Source organism: Acipenser ruthenus, chromosome 4 (genome assembly GCF_902713425.1).
Source record: "Acipenser ruthenus chromosome 4, fAciRut3.2 maternal haplotype, whole genome shotgun sequence".
Lineage (NCBI taxonomy): Eukaryota > Metazoa > Chordata > Actinopteri > Acipenseriformes > Acipenseridae > Acipenser > Acipenser ruthenus.
Window position 1 is genome coordinate 15926538 of NC_081192.1, and position 13102 is coordinate 15939639.

The 13102-nt window shown below is 36.5% G+C and overlaps 2 protein-coding genes across 3 annotated transcripts in view; one reads left to right on the top strand and one right to left on the bottom strand.

Annotated features, from left to right (window-relative positions):
• Window positions 1-12275, bottom strand: part of osbpl1a (oxysterol binding protein-like 1A) — a 55629-nt gene extending 43354 nt beyond the window's left edge. For both annotated transcript variants that reach the window (XM_059022082.1, XM_059022081.1), the window contains exons 1-14: window positions 11922-12275; window positions 5994-6118; window positions 5151-5236; window positions 4978-5052; window positions 4612-4723; window positions 4179-4264; window positions 3475-3619; window positions 3150-3217; window positions 2658-2702; window positions 2115-2188; window positions 1963-2026; window positions 1424-1525; window positions 863-985; window positions 371-452 (exon numbers count right to left, since the gene is read on the bottom strand). In XM_059022082.1, the coding sequence (XP_058878065.1) occupies window positions 371-452; window positions 863-985; window positions 1424-1525; window positions 1963-2026; window positions 2115-2188; window positions 2658-2702; window positions 3150-3217; window positions 3475-3619; window positions 4179-4264; window positions 4612-4723; window positions 4978-5052; window positions 5151-5236; window positions 5994-6118; window positions 11922-11932 (1198 nt within the window). In that variant the 5' untranslated portion in view covers window positions 11933-12275. The remainder of the gene's footprint in view (window positions 1-370; window positions 453-862; window positions 986-1423; window positions 1526-1962; window positions 2027-2114; window positions 2189-2657; window positions 2703-3149; window positions 3218-3474; window positions 3620-4178; window positions 4265-4611; window positions 4724-4977; window positions 5053-5150; window positions 5237-5993; window positions 6119-11921) is intronic.
• On the top strand, window positions 9910-10932 carry LOC131736827 (transcription factor Sox-17-alpha-like). Its single transcript, XM_059022083.1, has 2 exons — window positions 9910-10373; window positions 10748-10932. Exons 1-2 carry the CDS (start codon window positions 10076-10078, stop codon window positions 10915-10917), a joined length of 468 nt encoding a protein of 155 aa, XP_058878066.1. The 5' UTR covers window positions 9910-10075; the 3' UTR covers window positions 10918-10932.
• Window positions 12276-13102: the final 827 nt, after the last annotated feature.

Here is a 13102-nt window from a genome sequence, read left to right on the forward strand (position 1 = left end):
CCTATGTGTTGGGTATGAAAACAATATTATAGGCACAAAAGCTTGCCAGACAGGCTTGGTGGCTCCTAGTATATACGGAGTGTATCCTTATAAAAGTTTACCGCAGTATTTTTGTAGTTTTACCATGCTTTTCTCATGGTTATACAGTGTTTGCCATGTTTATTAATATGCTTTACCACACTTTGTTATTCTTTGCCATGCTTATCTATGCTTTATTACAGTGTGCTCTGCTTTTTTACTATGGGAAACGTTTATAAGGGTAATAACCAAAGGATTTCTGCAGAGGAGCACAAATCTTTTTTTTTTTTTTTTTTATGGTCATACGTACACGATGGACGACTATAAACTTCTCAACCACCCCAAATCTTACCTTTTGTAACCTTGTTTTCTTTCACCATTGAAAGAAAACTAGAAACTTCCATCTCCAACTTTTGCTGGCATGCTTGTGCTTTCTGTGGGAAAAAAGTGTTAACCATGAGAAACGTGCAATACTACAAGTGGTTTATTTATTGCATTTGTTATTTTAATAATTTCATCAAACATTTAATAAGAGGAGTAATAAGACTATACAGAGAGACAAAATACACAATCTACTTAATCAAAGGAATCACCAGCTACAGAACATCATTTGTTCAGATTTTTTAAAAAACATTTCTTCCCTTACTGTCAATAAGTATACCTCCAATACTTTCATTTATTTATTTATTTTTTAAATACACACACTTCCTTGGAGAACTGGAACAGGTGATGAAAAGATAGTTTGGTACATTTTCAATGAAAGATTTGAAAATGTACTAAGTAAGAGTTGCTGTATGTCAGCAAAGGAAATGTAAATTAGGAAACATTCAACATTCATTCTTACCTGTAATGAATCACTCAGCTGCCCCACAGATAGCACATCTTCCTCTTCCTCCTCGCTCACCTGGTCCTGGGAGCAGTAGTGGGTGCTGTAGGCAGAATGCTCCTCTATTGCTTCCAGCCATTTCTTAAAAAGAAAACTAAATCAGTCAGTCAATCTTGCAAATCATGTTTCAAGACCCTCCTCACAATCAATGAAAGACCAGCCTGTCAAACATATCTATCTAGCATAATTAATTTGTTTTAAAATAAAAGCTATGATGAATATATACCATCGAACCAGGATTCACTGTATGGGCATGCTACTCAACATTACATTTATTTTTTAGATATTGCAACAATAGAACAGATTACACAAACCAGTATTTCAATAATGAGTAAACCACTATTGTGGTTGTTCTCACTCCTACACCAAGGAGTATTCTAGGGTTAAGTAAAAAGAAAATCTGATTTTCCATTTACTAATCAGAGTTGCAGAGGGGACAGAAATAACAGATGAACCACCCCAGTGGTACTTTCTAAAAGTAAGGTATGAGGCAAAGAAATATAAATGGATTGAGCTTACGTTTCTTGTAAGTTCTGGTGCATTCTTTGGATGCACTTTAAAGTTGTGGATACTACCATCAAAGCACTTAACAGAGAAAAGGGAGTCATCTCTGGATTTCACCTGGGTGAGAAAAAATAAATAAACAATGAATATAACCACATTAATTAAAAACAAGATTTAAAAAAATGTATACATACAAAATGAGCAGAAATAGACTGCAAGTTTACTGATGGAGACAGCAGCATAGTGATTACTTTTCTAAGGAGCAAAGGGAAAAAAAAAAAAAAAAGCAGAAAGGACATAGTCTCTGACTTTATCCACATATCTGATACTCGCAATAATGTTACACTATACAAAAGTCCCTAACCAAGTTTCATCACTTCAGAAAAGTGGTTCTTGCATATATGAAAAACTATGTGGGAACAAATGTTGCTTATGGAAGGGGTTAATAAACTTACTTGTGGAGATTTTTTTTGTTTTAACAAAGGTTAATCCTAACCTTGACCAAGGGCCACTGAAGTGTAAAGCTCAGAATGGATTTCCTAGGCACACCCTACCGTGCAAACAGCTTGTGTGAGGTGCTTACATCCCTGTCGATGTTTATTAGCTGCAGCATCTGACCTGAAAAAGGAATGATGTAGAGAAGGAGAACAGACCAAAACATGGATAGTTTAAGATGTGATTTTTTTTTTTTTAAGAATAAACTTACTGTTTTGGATACCAGGACAAAACTCCATCTTGGAGAACCACCCAATACAGCCGCCATCCAAAGAAGCGTGAACTCTAGGACAGAAAGAGACTGATTACGAAAAAGGTGGTTATAGTCAATATGCCACTACTTGGGGATTAATAATTCACTGTAGCAGAGCAAAACATAACAAAAAAAAAATAAAGAAAATAAGATTCTAGGACTGCCAACATGAGTGATAAAAGGGGCCAGAGCTGACATCTGTATGTCTTACTGCATTCATGAAGGAGGAAGGGTTCATCAGTATGCAGCATTTTCAATGTCTCTATACCCAAGAAACTTAAAAGTCCTAAGACCTCAATATGGTAGCAATATGCTCAAAGGTCATGTCATGGTCACCAACACATTCAGGTGCAGGGTTAATATAATCCTGCAAATATGAAATCTCTACCTCAAATGGTAATCTGACATTATTTCTTGCACGATATCCAGAATCAAAGAATACAGTTGTGTACCGAATATGAATCCAGGTTTTCATCCGAATATGAAAACACCACCAATTACCTTCCAAACAGGTCCTTGAAATTTCTGCAAGGTTCGGTTCACAACCTTTAAAATAAAAATAAAAATAAAAATAAAAAATGTCAACGGCTAAAAACGATGCACTATATTTTAGCCTATCTATGCTCACTTGTTTCCATGGATTTTGATTGTGGTTTTTTTCAGTTGGCAGAAAAAGGACTGAAAATTAAAATACTAACCCATGCCATTTTCAGTAGGTTTACAGTCACTCGAGGTGTATTGCATGTTCAGAAGATACAGTAAACAAAACAAGCATTACATAAAAAACACACACAAAATTTCAGTATAGTGGTTACAATTAACCCACTTCAAAATTGAGCACTTACCATTTTTAGGTTTGACACATGCCAACTTAAAATGTGCCAATTTTGACATGGAAATGACTAACATGAACACTCTGCAAATGTATAGGCTACAGTATGATATCCTATGTATGAAACCTGCTATTTCTTTACAATGCATATCTGCACTGACCTTCAGAGGACTGCCCTCAAGTATTTCTTTCATCTCAGCTCCCTTTGCAAGGTCAAGAGCAGTCTGATCTGTCCGTGGAAAAAATTGAAAGAGAACCTATTCTGAAGTACTTAGAAAAGCCAAAACACATCAGTATCAGTGATCAGACATACAAGAAAAGTTAGTGTGTACCACTATAGCCGTATATAACAAAACTATGATTATTAATGTTATGCACTTGCGTTAAAAAACAAGTGGGTGCTATTTATTTGTTTGTTAAGTGCTAGAACCAATATAAATATATAGACTGAAATGTTAAAGAATAAATCCTCTACCCATTACTCACTGTTTTTGTTCTTGATGCTGGGGTCTGCCCCGCTCCTGAGAAGTTTCAGAGCGCACTGCTTTTGGCCTCTGTATGCTGCGCAGTGCAATGGGGTGTTGCCGAGCAGGTCTACACAGTTGATATTGGGAGGCTTTGACCTGTTAAGCTGGAAAAATAGGTACATCAGATGCTATGATAATGCAGTTTGTAGTCTGTTTAAGGTAATTCCTGCTGATACCTGAATAGAGGTTCCAGTTTATTATTTTAACGCTCAACCAACCTTCACTAAGGTTCACCTCTAATACGTTTGTACATGAGCAAATGTGATGTGGCAAAATTTTAAAATGAGGGAGAAAAACCATTACTAAATACATTAAGTTGCTTATTTTCTTCTCAAATTGGTATTTTGCATTACCTAAGCAGAACCATCACCTATTCTGTTTATACTAGTCGTCAATGTATATATAATATATACTGTATATTCAAAACCATTTTCACACCTTTTGGAGAAATAAATTAGGCAAAATAAAATAATTGTCCAACCTGAACTGAGAAATAAAAAAATGGGTTGACTGAAAACAAACAGAAGTCTTAACTTTTATTTATTTTAAAATGGCCAACTAGTGTGGTATCCCAAGGCCCAACGATACAGACCACCAATCACGTTCTGCATACAGCCCTGGGATTCAAGTCCCTTTCCGATGAACAAATAAGAAATCTCTTACCAGTTCAGCGACTGTGCCGGTCTGCCCTTCCCTCACTGCTGCTAAGAGCTGCTCCTCAAGCTTCCTCTCTTCAGTCCTTTCTGCAGCTGAAACCATTAGATAGATATTAATGCAACACAAACAATGAACCTGCATTAATTCAATGTTCATTTCACTAAGAACTAGTTACAACAGTCAGTGATAAAATATCATAGTATTCTATAGTATCTTATTCACATTCAAAGTTTTACTTGCATACTGTTAGTATAAAGTATGATCCAAATGTTACAACGTATGTTATGCTATTTTAAATGAAGCACAATGCTTTCAAATAAAACAAGAGGCAATGTAAAGTAATTTTTACACTATAGTTTTATTTTTTGTGTTTTAAGCCATTATTGTACAAACAATAACTGCTGATTATTACTGTTCCTTTTTATCATCTAATACTTACCTTCTAACATGATTCGTATTTCTTTGTCCTTAGTAACTTCTTTTGGTGTCTGTGCTGTGCCATTTTTAATAGTAGCAAATGCATTGTACTGCAACAGCAGCATAACCAGCTCCTAGACAGCAATAAAAATGGAGAAATAAAATATATTGGGAGATGACTGTCACAAAATAAAGTTTGAGAACACGTTAACAAATGAACCGTTTGAGATGTTAATACTACATTCATCAGATTAAATACCGATACATACAGACCCAGAAAATGAGTACTTAATGTTTTGTAACGGCATTTTTAAAATAATTATTTAAATAGACACCAAATATTTCTAAACCACTAGGTTGTATTTGCTTGATAAGGGTTTCTTTTTACCTGTCTCCCAGTATATGCTGCACGATGCAGGGGTGTATCCCCCAGGTCATTAAGCACGTTTACTTCTGCGCCGGCCTGACAATATAACAGGTATGTTGGATACATGTTAACGAAGAATACTCTTAATTTTAGTATTAAGTTCAAAGTGGAAGTGTTTAAATTGAGACTCTTACTTTTAACAGTTCCTCTACCACATGTTTGTGTCCAAAGTAGCAGGCAAGATGCAGAGGAGTCCATCCCAAATTAGACTTGCTTTTCCCTGACACAGATAATGAAATTGCAACTGACATGGAACTTCACTGTTGCATGCAGCGTTGTAAGATACAAGATACATACCAGTGCTCAGTAACCAATACACAGCCCCCCTCCCACTACACACACAGTATTATTAACATTAATATCCTTATTTAAAAGTTAAGATAATATGCTAATAGATAATAAGCAGAAACAAAGCATTCTGAATTAGCACAAGTGGAAGGGTTTGTCATATCAGATTGAATGGTTTGTAAATACGGAAATAAGAAAAAGATCTGTATGCTGTCCAATGGTTTATTTCTAGATGACATCACTGGTTACTGTTCACTGGGCACCAACTGTAACAGAACTGAGACAGAATCGTAGAATTCAACTTCGTACCAACTATAATGACTCTACGGGAAGTTAAAGCATTTGTTCTGTATAATTGACACAGCAAGAGAAGTTTCCAGCTTAAATGGTTCATAAATATCAGTAGTAGGTGCAGGTTTGCAAATGTATACTTTGCATTGCTAATCAATGAATAGATCTAACATTCTGTAGTGATCAAGGGTTAATACGAGTGTCTACAGCTGCTCCTACTGTTTGTGCCTGCAGGAGTGCCAGAGCCAATGCAATGCTCCCTGTGGAATCCCCAGCTTAGATCGGCAGCCTTGTCCAGCTAGGGTGCAAAGCTACACTCCCGACTGTATGACACCCTGCACACCACACAAGGACACCTTGCTTTTTAACTTGTTATCATTAGTTGAAGGATGGGTTACCTTTACAATTGATATCAATGTTTGTCTCTCCTTGTCTCCTGGAATCCAGCAGCTTTCGAATTTCCTCAATGTTACCATTCCGGGCATCGTGAAGAAACTGCTCCTCAGGGTCCAAATCTATCCTCCTGGGACAGACATCAGATTCACTGGTATTACTGGCTATTGACTGTTTATAACGGCCCCTCATGTTACTTCTAGACACTGGATTCTCGAAGCACTTCGCCTCATATCAGCACTTTTTTTTCAGAATGGAAAAATTAACAATTAAAGTCATAAAACCAGAAATAAACAATGCAGACATGTCTTGCAAGAGGTCTTAACTTATGGCACAGCTCAATACTCTTTGGGAGAAAGTGTTAATATATTTTTGAGTGGTGATGATAAAACTGTATGTAGACACTGTCTGCATACATATTATCAATAACATAATGTTTCTTACTTTCTGAAACATGACTCTCCAACCTTTTGATACAGTATGGGTCTATTCTGAATCAGGTAAAGAACAATAAAGGTCACAAATGATCCTTATGCATTTCCAATACAGCTTCTGTTGGCTTTTGTTCTCTCCAATTTTTTATTCAGTTTCTCCAAGTATTTGCCCCTGACTGCCATCTTGTGGTTCTTGAGGCACAGTAAATGGGTAAATACAGTGTAAAGTCCTTAAATGAGTGCCAGCTAAGGTTTCTCACCCCTTGTTAATAATAGCTTAATCACTGCCCCCCCTTTCCTTGTGTTTTAGATCTTTGGGTTTTTATGGTTGCTTGTTTTTGTATTCTTCGGTTCAGGAAATACAGGTTTCTCAAGTATAACAAAAAAAAATTACTGTTGCGTCTTTTATTTAGTGTGTATTTAATGAACTGTTGCATATTTAATTAAATGATATACTGTATACATAATTATAATAGTAAACACACTGTAATTCTCTACATAAACATGCCATTGTCCTGGGGTTTAAATGTCTCTGACGTGATGCTGTTTTGAAATTAGTGAAACAGACAAACTCAGTCAGCAGTCCACTGAAAAAAATAAATCAGATGACCAACAGTATCGTGAGAAAATACTCTGGATTTATTTATGTTCTCAATCAGTAAAGAAATACAACAATCTTTCCTACGTTAAAGACACTGCTGTTGTAACAGATGGAAGTTAAAAGCAACACACAAATATTTACTCAAATACTCTTGCTACATACAGTACATGGTTTAATTGAACTCCCATCCTTTCTCTTAAAAAATGTCAGTAACTGCTGGAATAAACACAGCTAGTTTTTTTTTTTTTTTTTTTTTCTTCCTAGCACATCATGGAGGAAGTCAGACTGTGTGGCGAAATGTCTGTCAGTGAACTCCAGGAAACCAAAAAGTGTCAACACACTGCACACCCTGTCAATTAACAAAAAAACAAGGACACTGTGTAGTAGGCCAATTACGTTTAATACCTTAGAGAATGTACGTAGAATACCTTAGAGAATGTACGTAGAATACCTTAGAGAATGTACGTAGAATACCTTAGAGAATGTCTGTACAATACCTTAGAGAATGTCTGTACAATACCTTAGAGAATGTATGTAATTTGGTGGTTATAGATTTATTTTCCAAAAATAAAATCTAAGATAAAACATATTACGAGAGAGAAGGAGAAAAGCAAGCCTAGGTTATACATTTTACAGTAACCCATCCCTGTTGGCCACAAGGGTTGCCAGATCTTACACAAATGTGAAATTTTAACCGCTTTTTTAAAGCCTATAAACTTTTGGGTAACGCTTATGCAATAGAATTGAACTGGAATGCATATGAATAGCATCTGAATAACACTATGTAACACCATTTTTGTTCCTGGGTAGTAAGTGTTATTTCCTAATTGCTTATGCCTCAAAAGTGTAGAAAATGGCTATTATTCCCCACAAACTTTGCTTTTGTGACCAGGACAGTGATATTTTGAAATTTACGTATTTCCAATGAGAAAACAGGCAAATTTGTGTCTTTTCGTTCACATAAAGTCAGAAAAAAACAACATATGAATCCAAATTCACATGTATTTATACTAAAGTAATAGAAAAATGACTACAAAAGATTTAGAAGTGAGTAGTTTTTCGAGATTTACGATTATACTGTAAATCACTTTCACGAATCAGCCCCCAAATGTAGTCTCCCATCATGTTCTCGTTATACTGTCTTTGGTAGCGGCGTTCAAAGTCCAGTATATTCTGGTGGAAGCGCTCGCCTTGCTCCTCCGAGTACGCTCCCATGTTCTCTTTGAATTTATCAAGATGAGCATCAAGGATATGGACTTTGAGGGACATCCTACAGCCCATTGTGCCGTAGTTCTTCACCAGAGTCTCAACCAGCTCCACATAGTTTTCGGCCTTGTGATTGCCCAGGAAGCCCCGAACCACCGCGACAAAGCTGTTCCAAGCCGCTTTCTCCTTACTAGTGAGCTTCTTGGGGAATTCACTGCACTCCAGGATCTTCTTTATCTGTGGTCCGACAAAGACACCGGCTTTGACCTTTGCCTCAGACAGCTTAGGGAAGAAGTCTTGAAGGTACTTGAAGGCTGCCGACTCCTTATCTAGAGCTCTGACAAATTGTTTCATAAGGCCCAATTTGATGTGCAGTGGTGGCATCAGCACCTTCCGGGGGTCCACCAGTGGCTCCCACTTGACGTTGTTCCTCCCAACAGAGAACTAGGTCCGCTGTGGCCAGTCCCGCCTGTGGTAGTGCGCCTTGGTGTCCCTGCTGTCCCAAAGGCAAAGATAGCAGGGAAATTTGGTAAAACCGCCTTGGAGACCCATCAGGAATGCCACCATTTTTCTGATGCCATCTCAGAAAAATGCAGATATGTATCCACTTAGGCAGCTGGAACTAAACTGAACTGGTGGGCTTAAGGCCCCTGTATTTATACTACTATTTATATTACTGGAAAGTTCTAGAAAGTTCTAGTAGTTACTCCAAGTTTACTCAGCACTGAATCTATCTGGAATGTTCTGGAAAATAGGTAAATTTCAAAATATCACTGTCCTGGTCACAAAAGCAAAGTTTGTGGGGAATAATAGCCATTTTCTATACTTTTGAGGCATAAGCAATTAGGAAATAACACTTACTACCCAGGAACCAAAAAAAAAAAAAAAAGTTGTTACACGGTGTAATTTATGTTTTCTTGTTATTATCTAATGAATTGTGTAGTTCTACAGATAACATAGGTAAAATTGCCCCAGATTCATAATAAAATCGTAGTGGAACACCATAGGAATAAGCGATATTCCTTTGGAATTCATAGGCGTTTACAACCATTATTTTAAAGTGCAACTAACTTATTTCAACAACGTACACTACCAAGTTTTTTTTATTTTGTGATGTATCTATCAATATCAACAGTGACTGCCAACATGGCGAGATTAACAAACAAACAATGGATACACTTGTTTAATTGATAACTTAAAGAGTAAGTAGCGGGGTTCCGAAAACTATAGCGTTACACGTCCCCACGTGTTGCTACAACTGTTTAAATAACGTACCTGTAGTTTTTCTTTTCATTGTTAAAATCCTGACAACTTTTTACACTTATAACTTTAAAGTCTGCTTCAAAGGTCTTTTCAAAATGTCTGCTCTAGTGCACTGATAGTGTAAGGATTATTGACAACGTTGTCAAACAGCAATAACAATCCATGTGTGGTATGAAACAGAAAAGCTGGAGCACTTGTTATGTTTTTTCATAATTCGTGATAATTAAAAACAAAAAAACGTATTGGTGAAATGAAAAGTTTTACTTGGAAATGACTTAGCTTGGTCCGGGGGTAGGCGTCCAGTAAATGGCAATCAGGCGGAGTTTCACCAGTAACTCACACCTTAGCCTTCCAAGCCTCGCCTTGCTCGGTAGTGATTGGGTGGTGGTGTGTTTAAAAACAACGTCCCGGCCCTTTCAGCACAGTGCTATAGCCAGTTGATTACAGTGCTAAACGAAATACAAATAACTCAGCAGAGTTTTTTAATGCTGTTTGTTTTTTTCGTTTTAGTGGTGTGATAGTTTAACCTTTACACCATAAGGTTGCAATTTAAACATTTGCTGTGTTTAGAAATTGAATAGAAATGAGCAGTCCTGACGCTGGGTATGCAAGTGACGATCAGACCCAGGGAAGGTGTTCGATGTCAATCATGATGCCTGGAATTGGACACTGTCAGTGGACGGATCCCTTAAGTCCTCTCGGGGAAGGGAAAATCAAAAGTGAAGCCTGCTCTACCAGCTCCGGAAACCAGAACAGAGGCAAGACTGAACCTCGGATACGGCGACCGATGAATGCGTTTATGGTCTGGGCAAAAGATGAACGCAAGCGTCTGGCACAGCAAAACCCAGATCTGCACAATGCAGAACTCAGCAAAATGCTTGGTAAGTTATTTTGTTTGTGAGTCTGAATATAGCATATAGCTTTTAGATTATAAACGTGTTGAAATACTAACAGTTCTAAAACAGTGGATGCACAGTAAACAGTATTTTGAGATATGTGTTTAAAGTTTCAACTATTGTACGTTTTTTTGCTTCGTTTTGGGTGCTTTTGCAATGCAAGTTTTTAAAAAAAAAAAAAAAAAAAAAAAAACTTTAAGAGTAATAATGCAATTGATTGCTAAAGAAAGCATGTACTGGTTTTAACAAACGGTATTTATAATAACGTGTATGCAGATTAGAAGGGTCTCTCCAACAAGTAGTATTGCAATGTTGTGAAATATTACTTCCACACCTAATATTGGCTCATTTTTCTTTAGGTAAGTCTTGGAAAGCATTGCCTGTGACTGAAAAGCGCCCGTTTGTGGAAGAGGCAGAGAGACTCAGAGTGCAGCACATGCAAGACCAAACCCCAGTGCACTACAGCGGACATTTTGAAAAGCACTTTGAAACAGACTTTAAAGTTATAAAAAATTTGTCAGGATGTTAAATTAAAAGAAAAATTACAGGTACTTTATTTAAACAGTTCTGGCAACATGTTTTTCAGGTTTAAATGTTTTAAATACATAAACTTTCATAAAACGATGAATCACACTTTCAAAAGTCTGTGTATGTCAAGGGACAAAAGTAGTGAAAATGACAAGAAATGGGTGTTGTTTTTTATGGAATATATACATGGTTTCAGAATCATCCCAAGAGGTCAACACAGTTTGTACTACTGTAAAAACTTCTAGCTGGGAAGAATACTTAGCTAAGGACCAGGTATTTAAAACATTCACAATCTGGTTTTACCCAGCAGTGCAATTTACACAAGTCAGGTACTGGACCCTTTTGATAATCTAGCACAGTGGTCACCATAATAATGCCCAATGAGCACACAAGGCCCCTGGAGAACCACAGTGACCCTCTGCAGTGTCCAGGTAACCTGCCCACTTACTGTTAAAGGTCAGCCAGAGCAAGTTGGCCAATGCAGCAGCCACTTCCACTAATCTACAAATTAATGTTTTTTTTAGTGTACATGTCTACCAAGGAAACGGTTTGAGTAGTTTATTTTTGTTAAGTCCATTTGCAGCACATACGGAATGTTCTGACCCAAAGTTCCCAAAAATCTTAAAAGACAGTATAGAAAAATACTGAGGTGGCCCTAGTATCACTTATCTAACCACCTGTCCCAACATGTACCTGTAAGGTATTCCACAGGTTATTTAGTAATTTATACAATCTGCCGATTAATCATGCAGTCATATCCAATCGTGTAACAAAAGAAAATGCATAGAAACAACGTCTGTTCACCCTGTTGCCCTCCCCCAGTTGCAAATAATAAAACAACCAATATAAACTAAAATAGCTTGTTTCTCTTGTCCAATTACTGTTGGCCGTGCATTATAATATAATAGATATACCGGTATATAGTATTTTCTAATACATAATTTGTTTAAACTAGTAAACGATTTTTCAGCATCAATACAACAAACCATTCAAATAAATACGTACCCTGAATCCATATATGTCGCTGCTCCTATAACAAATGCGTTGTTGTGAATTTCATAACAATCTTGCAGCTCTCATTTTGTAAAGAAAGATGTATTGGCAAACTCCTCAGTTTGACACTAAGTAAGCAGTGGGAGTGTGTCGTTTTTGAATGTGAGAGCTACTGAGTTCATAGCTCTGTCTTTACACAGAAAGTGAATTTCAACTACCATGGGCCAGCATGTGATTGCATTAAAATAAGCTTCCTTCTTGACTCTTCCTGTTTACAATGACTCTTGCTGCAACGACAGAAATGACAGCGTGACTGTTCTTGGAACTTTTTCAGAGCGTTGCACTCACAGATATAGAAGGATAAGCTCGGCCACGCCCATGAAACTCCAAGCAGCAGTATGCAAACCGGGCGGCCATATTGCCTAGGCAAGGAACCTCCATTCCTAGTAATGTATAAAAGGCAGCAGAAAGGAGCGGATATGGAGAAGAGGTGTTATTTAAACTTTAACGTGTTCCTAATACATTAAAATCACAAATATTCCGTGAAAATATTGATTTACAAAATGGGTGTGTTTTTTGAAACCCAGAATGAAGGGTGATAATCGATAAGGTCAGACAGCTAATGAACATCTTTGGAGACGCTTTTTTCCCGCAGGTTTTTTGATATTGTAATATTAATACATAACATAAATAAATACTTACTGTACATACATACATAAATAAATACTCACGATTATTTCAACGCTACCCTATGATTGACTTTTTTTTAAAGAGGCTTGCATACCAATAATAATTTGTAATGAAGTATAAATAGCATAGCTATAAAAAATATATATATATATCTATGATAACTACTAATATAGCTTTTCAAAAAAAAAAGTAATATTACCTTATAATAATAATAATAATAGTAATAATAATAATAATAATAATAATAGTGGTGCTACTAGGATTTTAATAAGAACATTTAAGGTACAGAAAAGTAGGATATGAAAATATTTTTATCTTACATGAACTAACAATTGCATTAAGGATTTTTTTCTGTAACTTTTCCTTGACACCATTAATCCCCCTTACTTTTTTCAAGAGTGTATTGGTCCTAATGTAAAATTACACAAGTTAATAGTAAGTAACTTTACAAAGTTGTATAACAAACCTTTACAAATTAAATGAGGTATTGCACAGATTAATAA

Bases quoted from the DNA above. Each gene is read 5' to 3' on its own strand.
- LOC131736827 (XM_059022083.1), top strand. From the start codon at position 10,076: ATGAGCAGTCCTGACGCTGGGTATGCAAGTGACGATCAGACCCAGGGA. The intron at 10,374-10,747 runs GTAAGTTATTTT...ATTTTTCTTTAG, and splicing joins AGAACTCAGCAAAATGCTTG to GTAAGTCTTGGAAAGCATTG.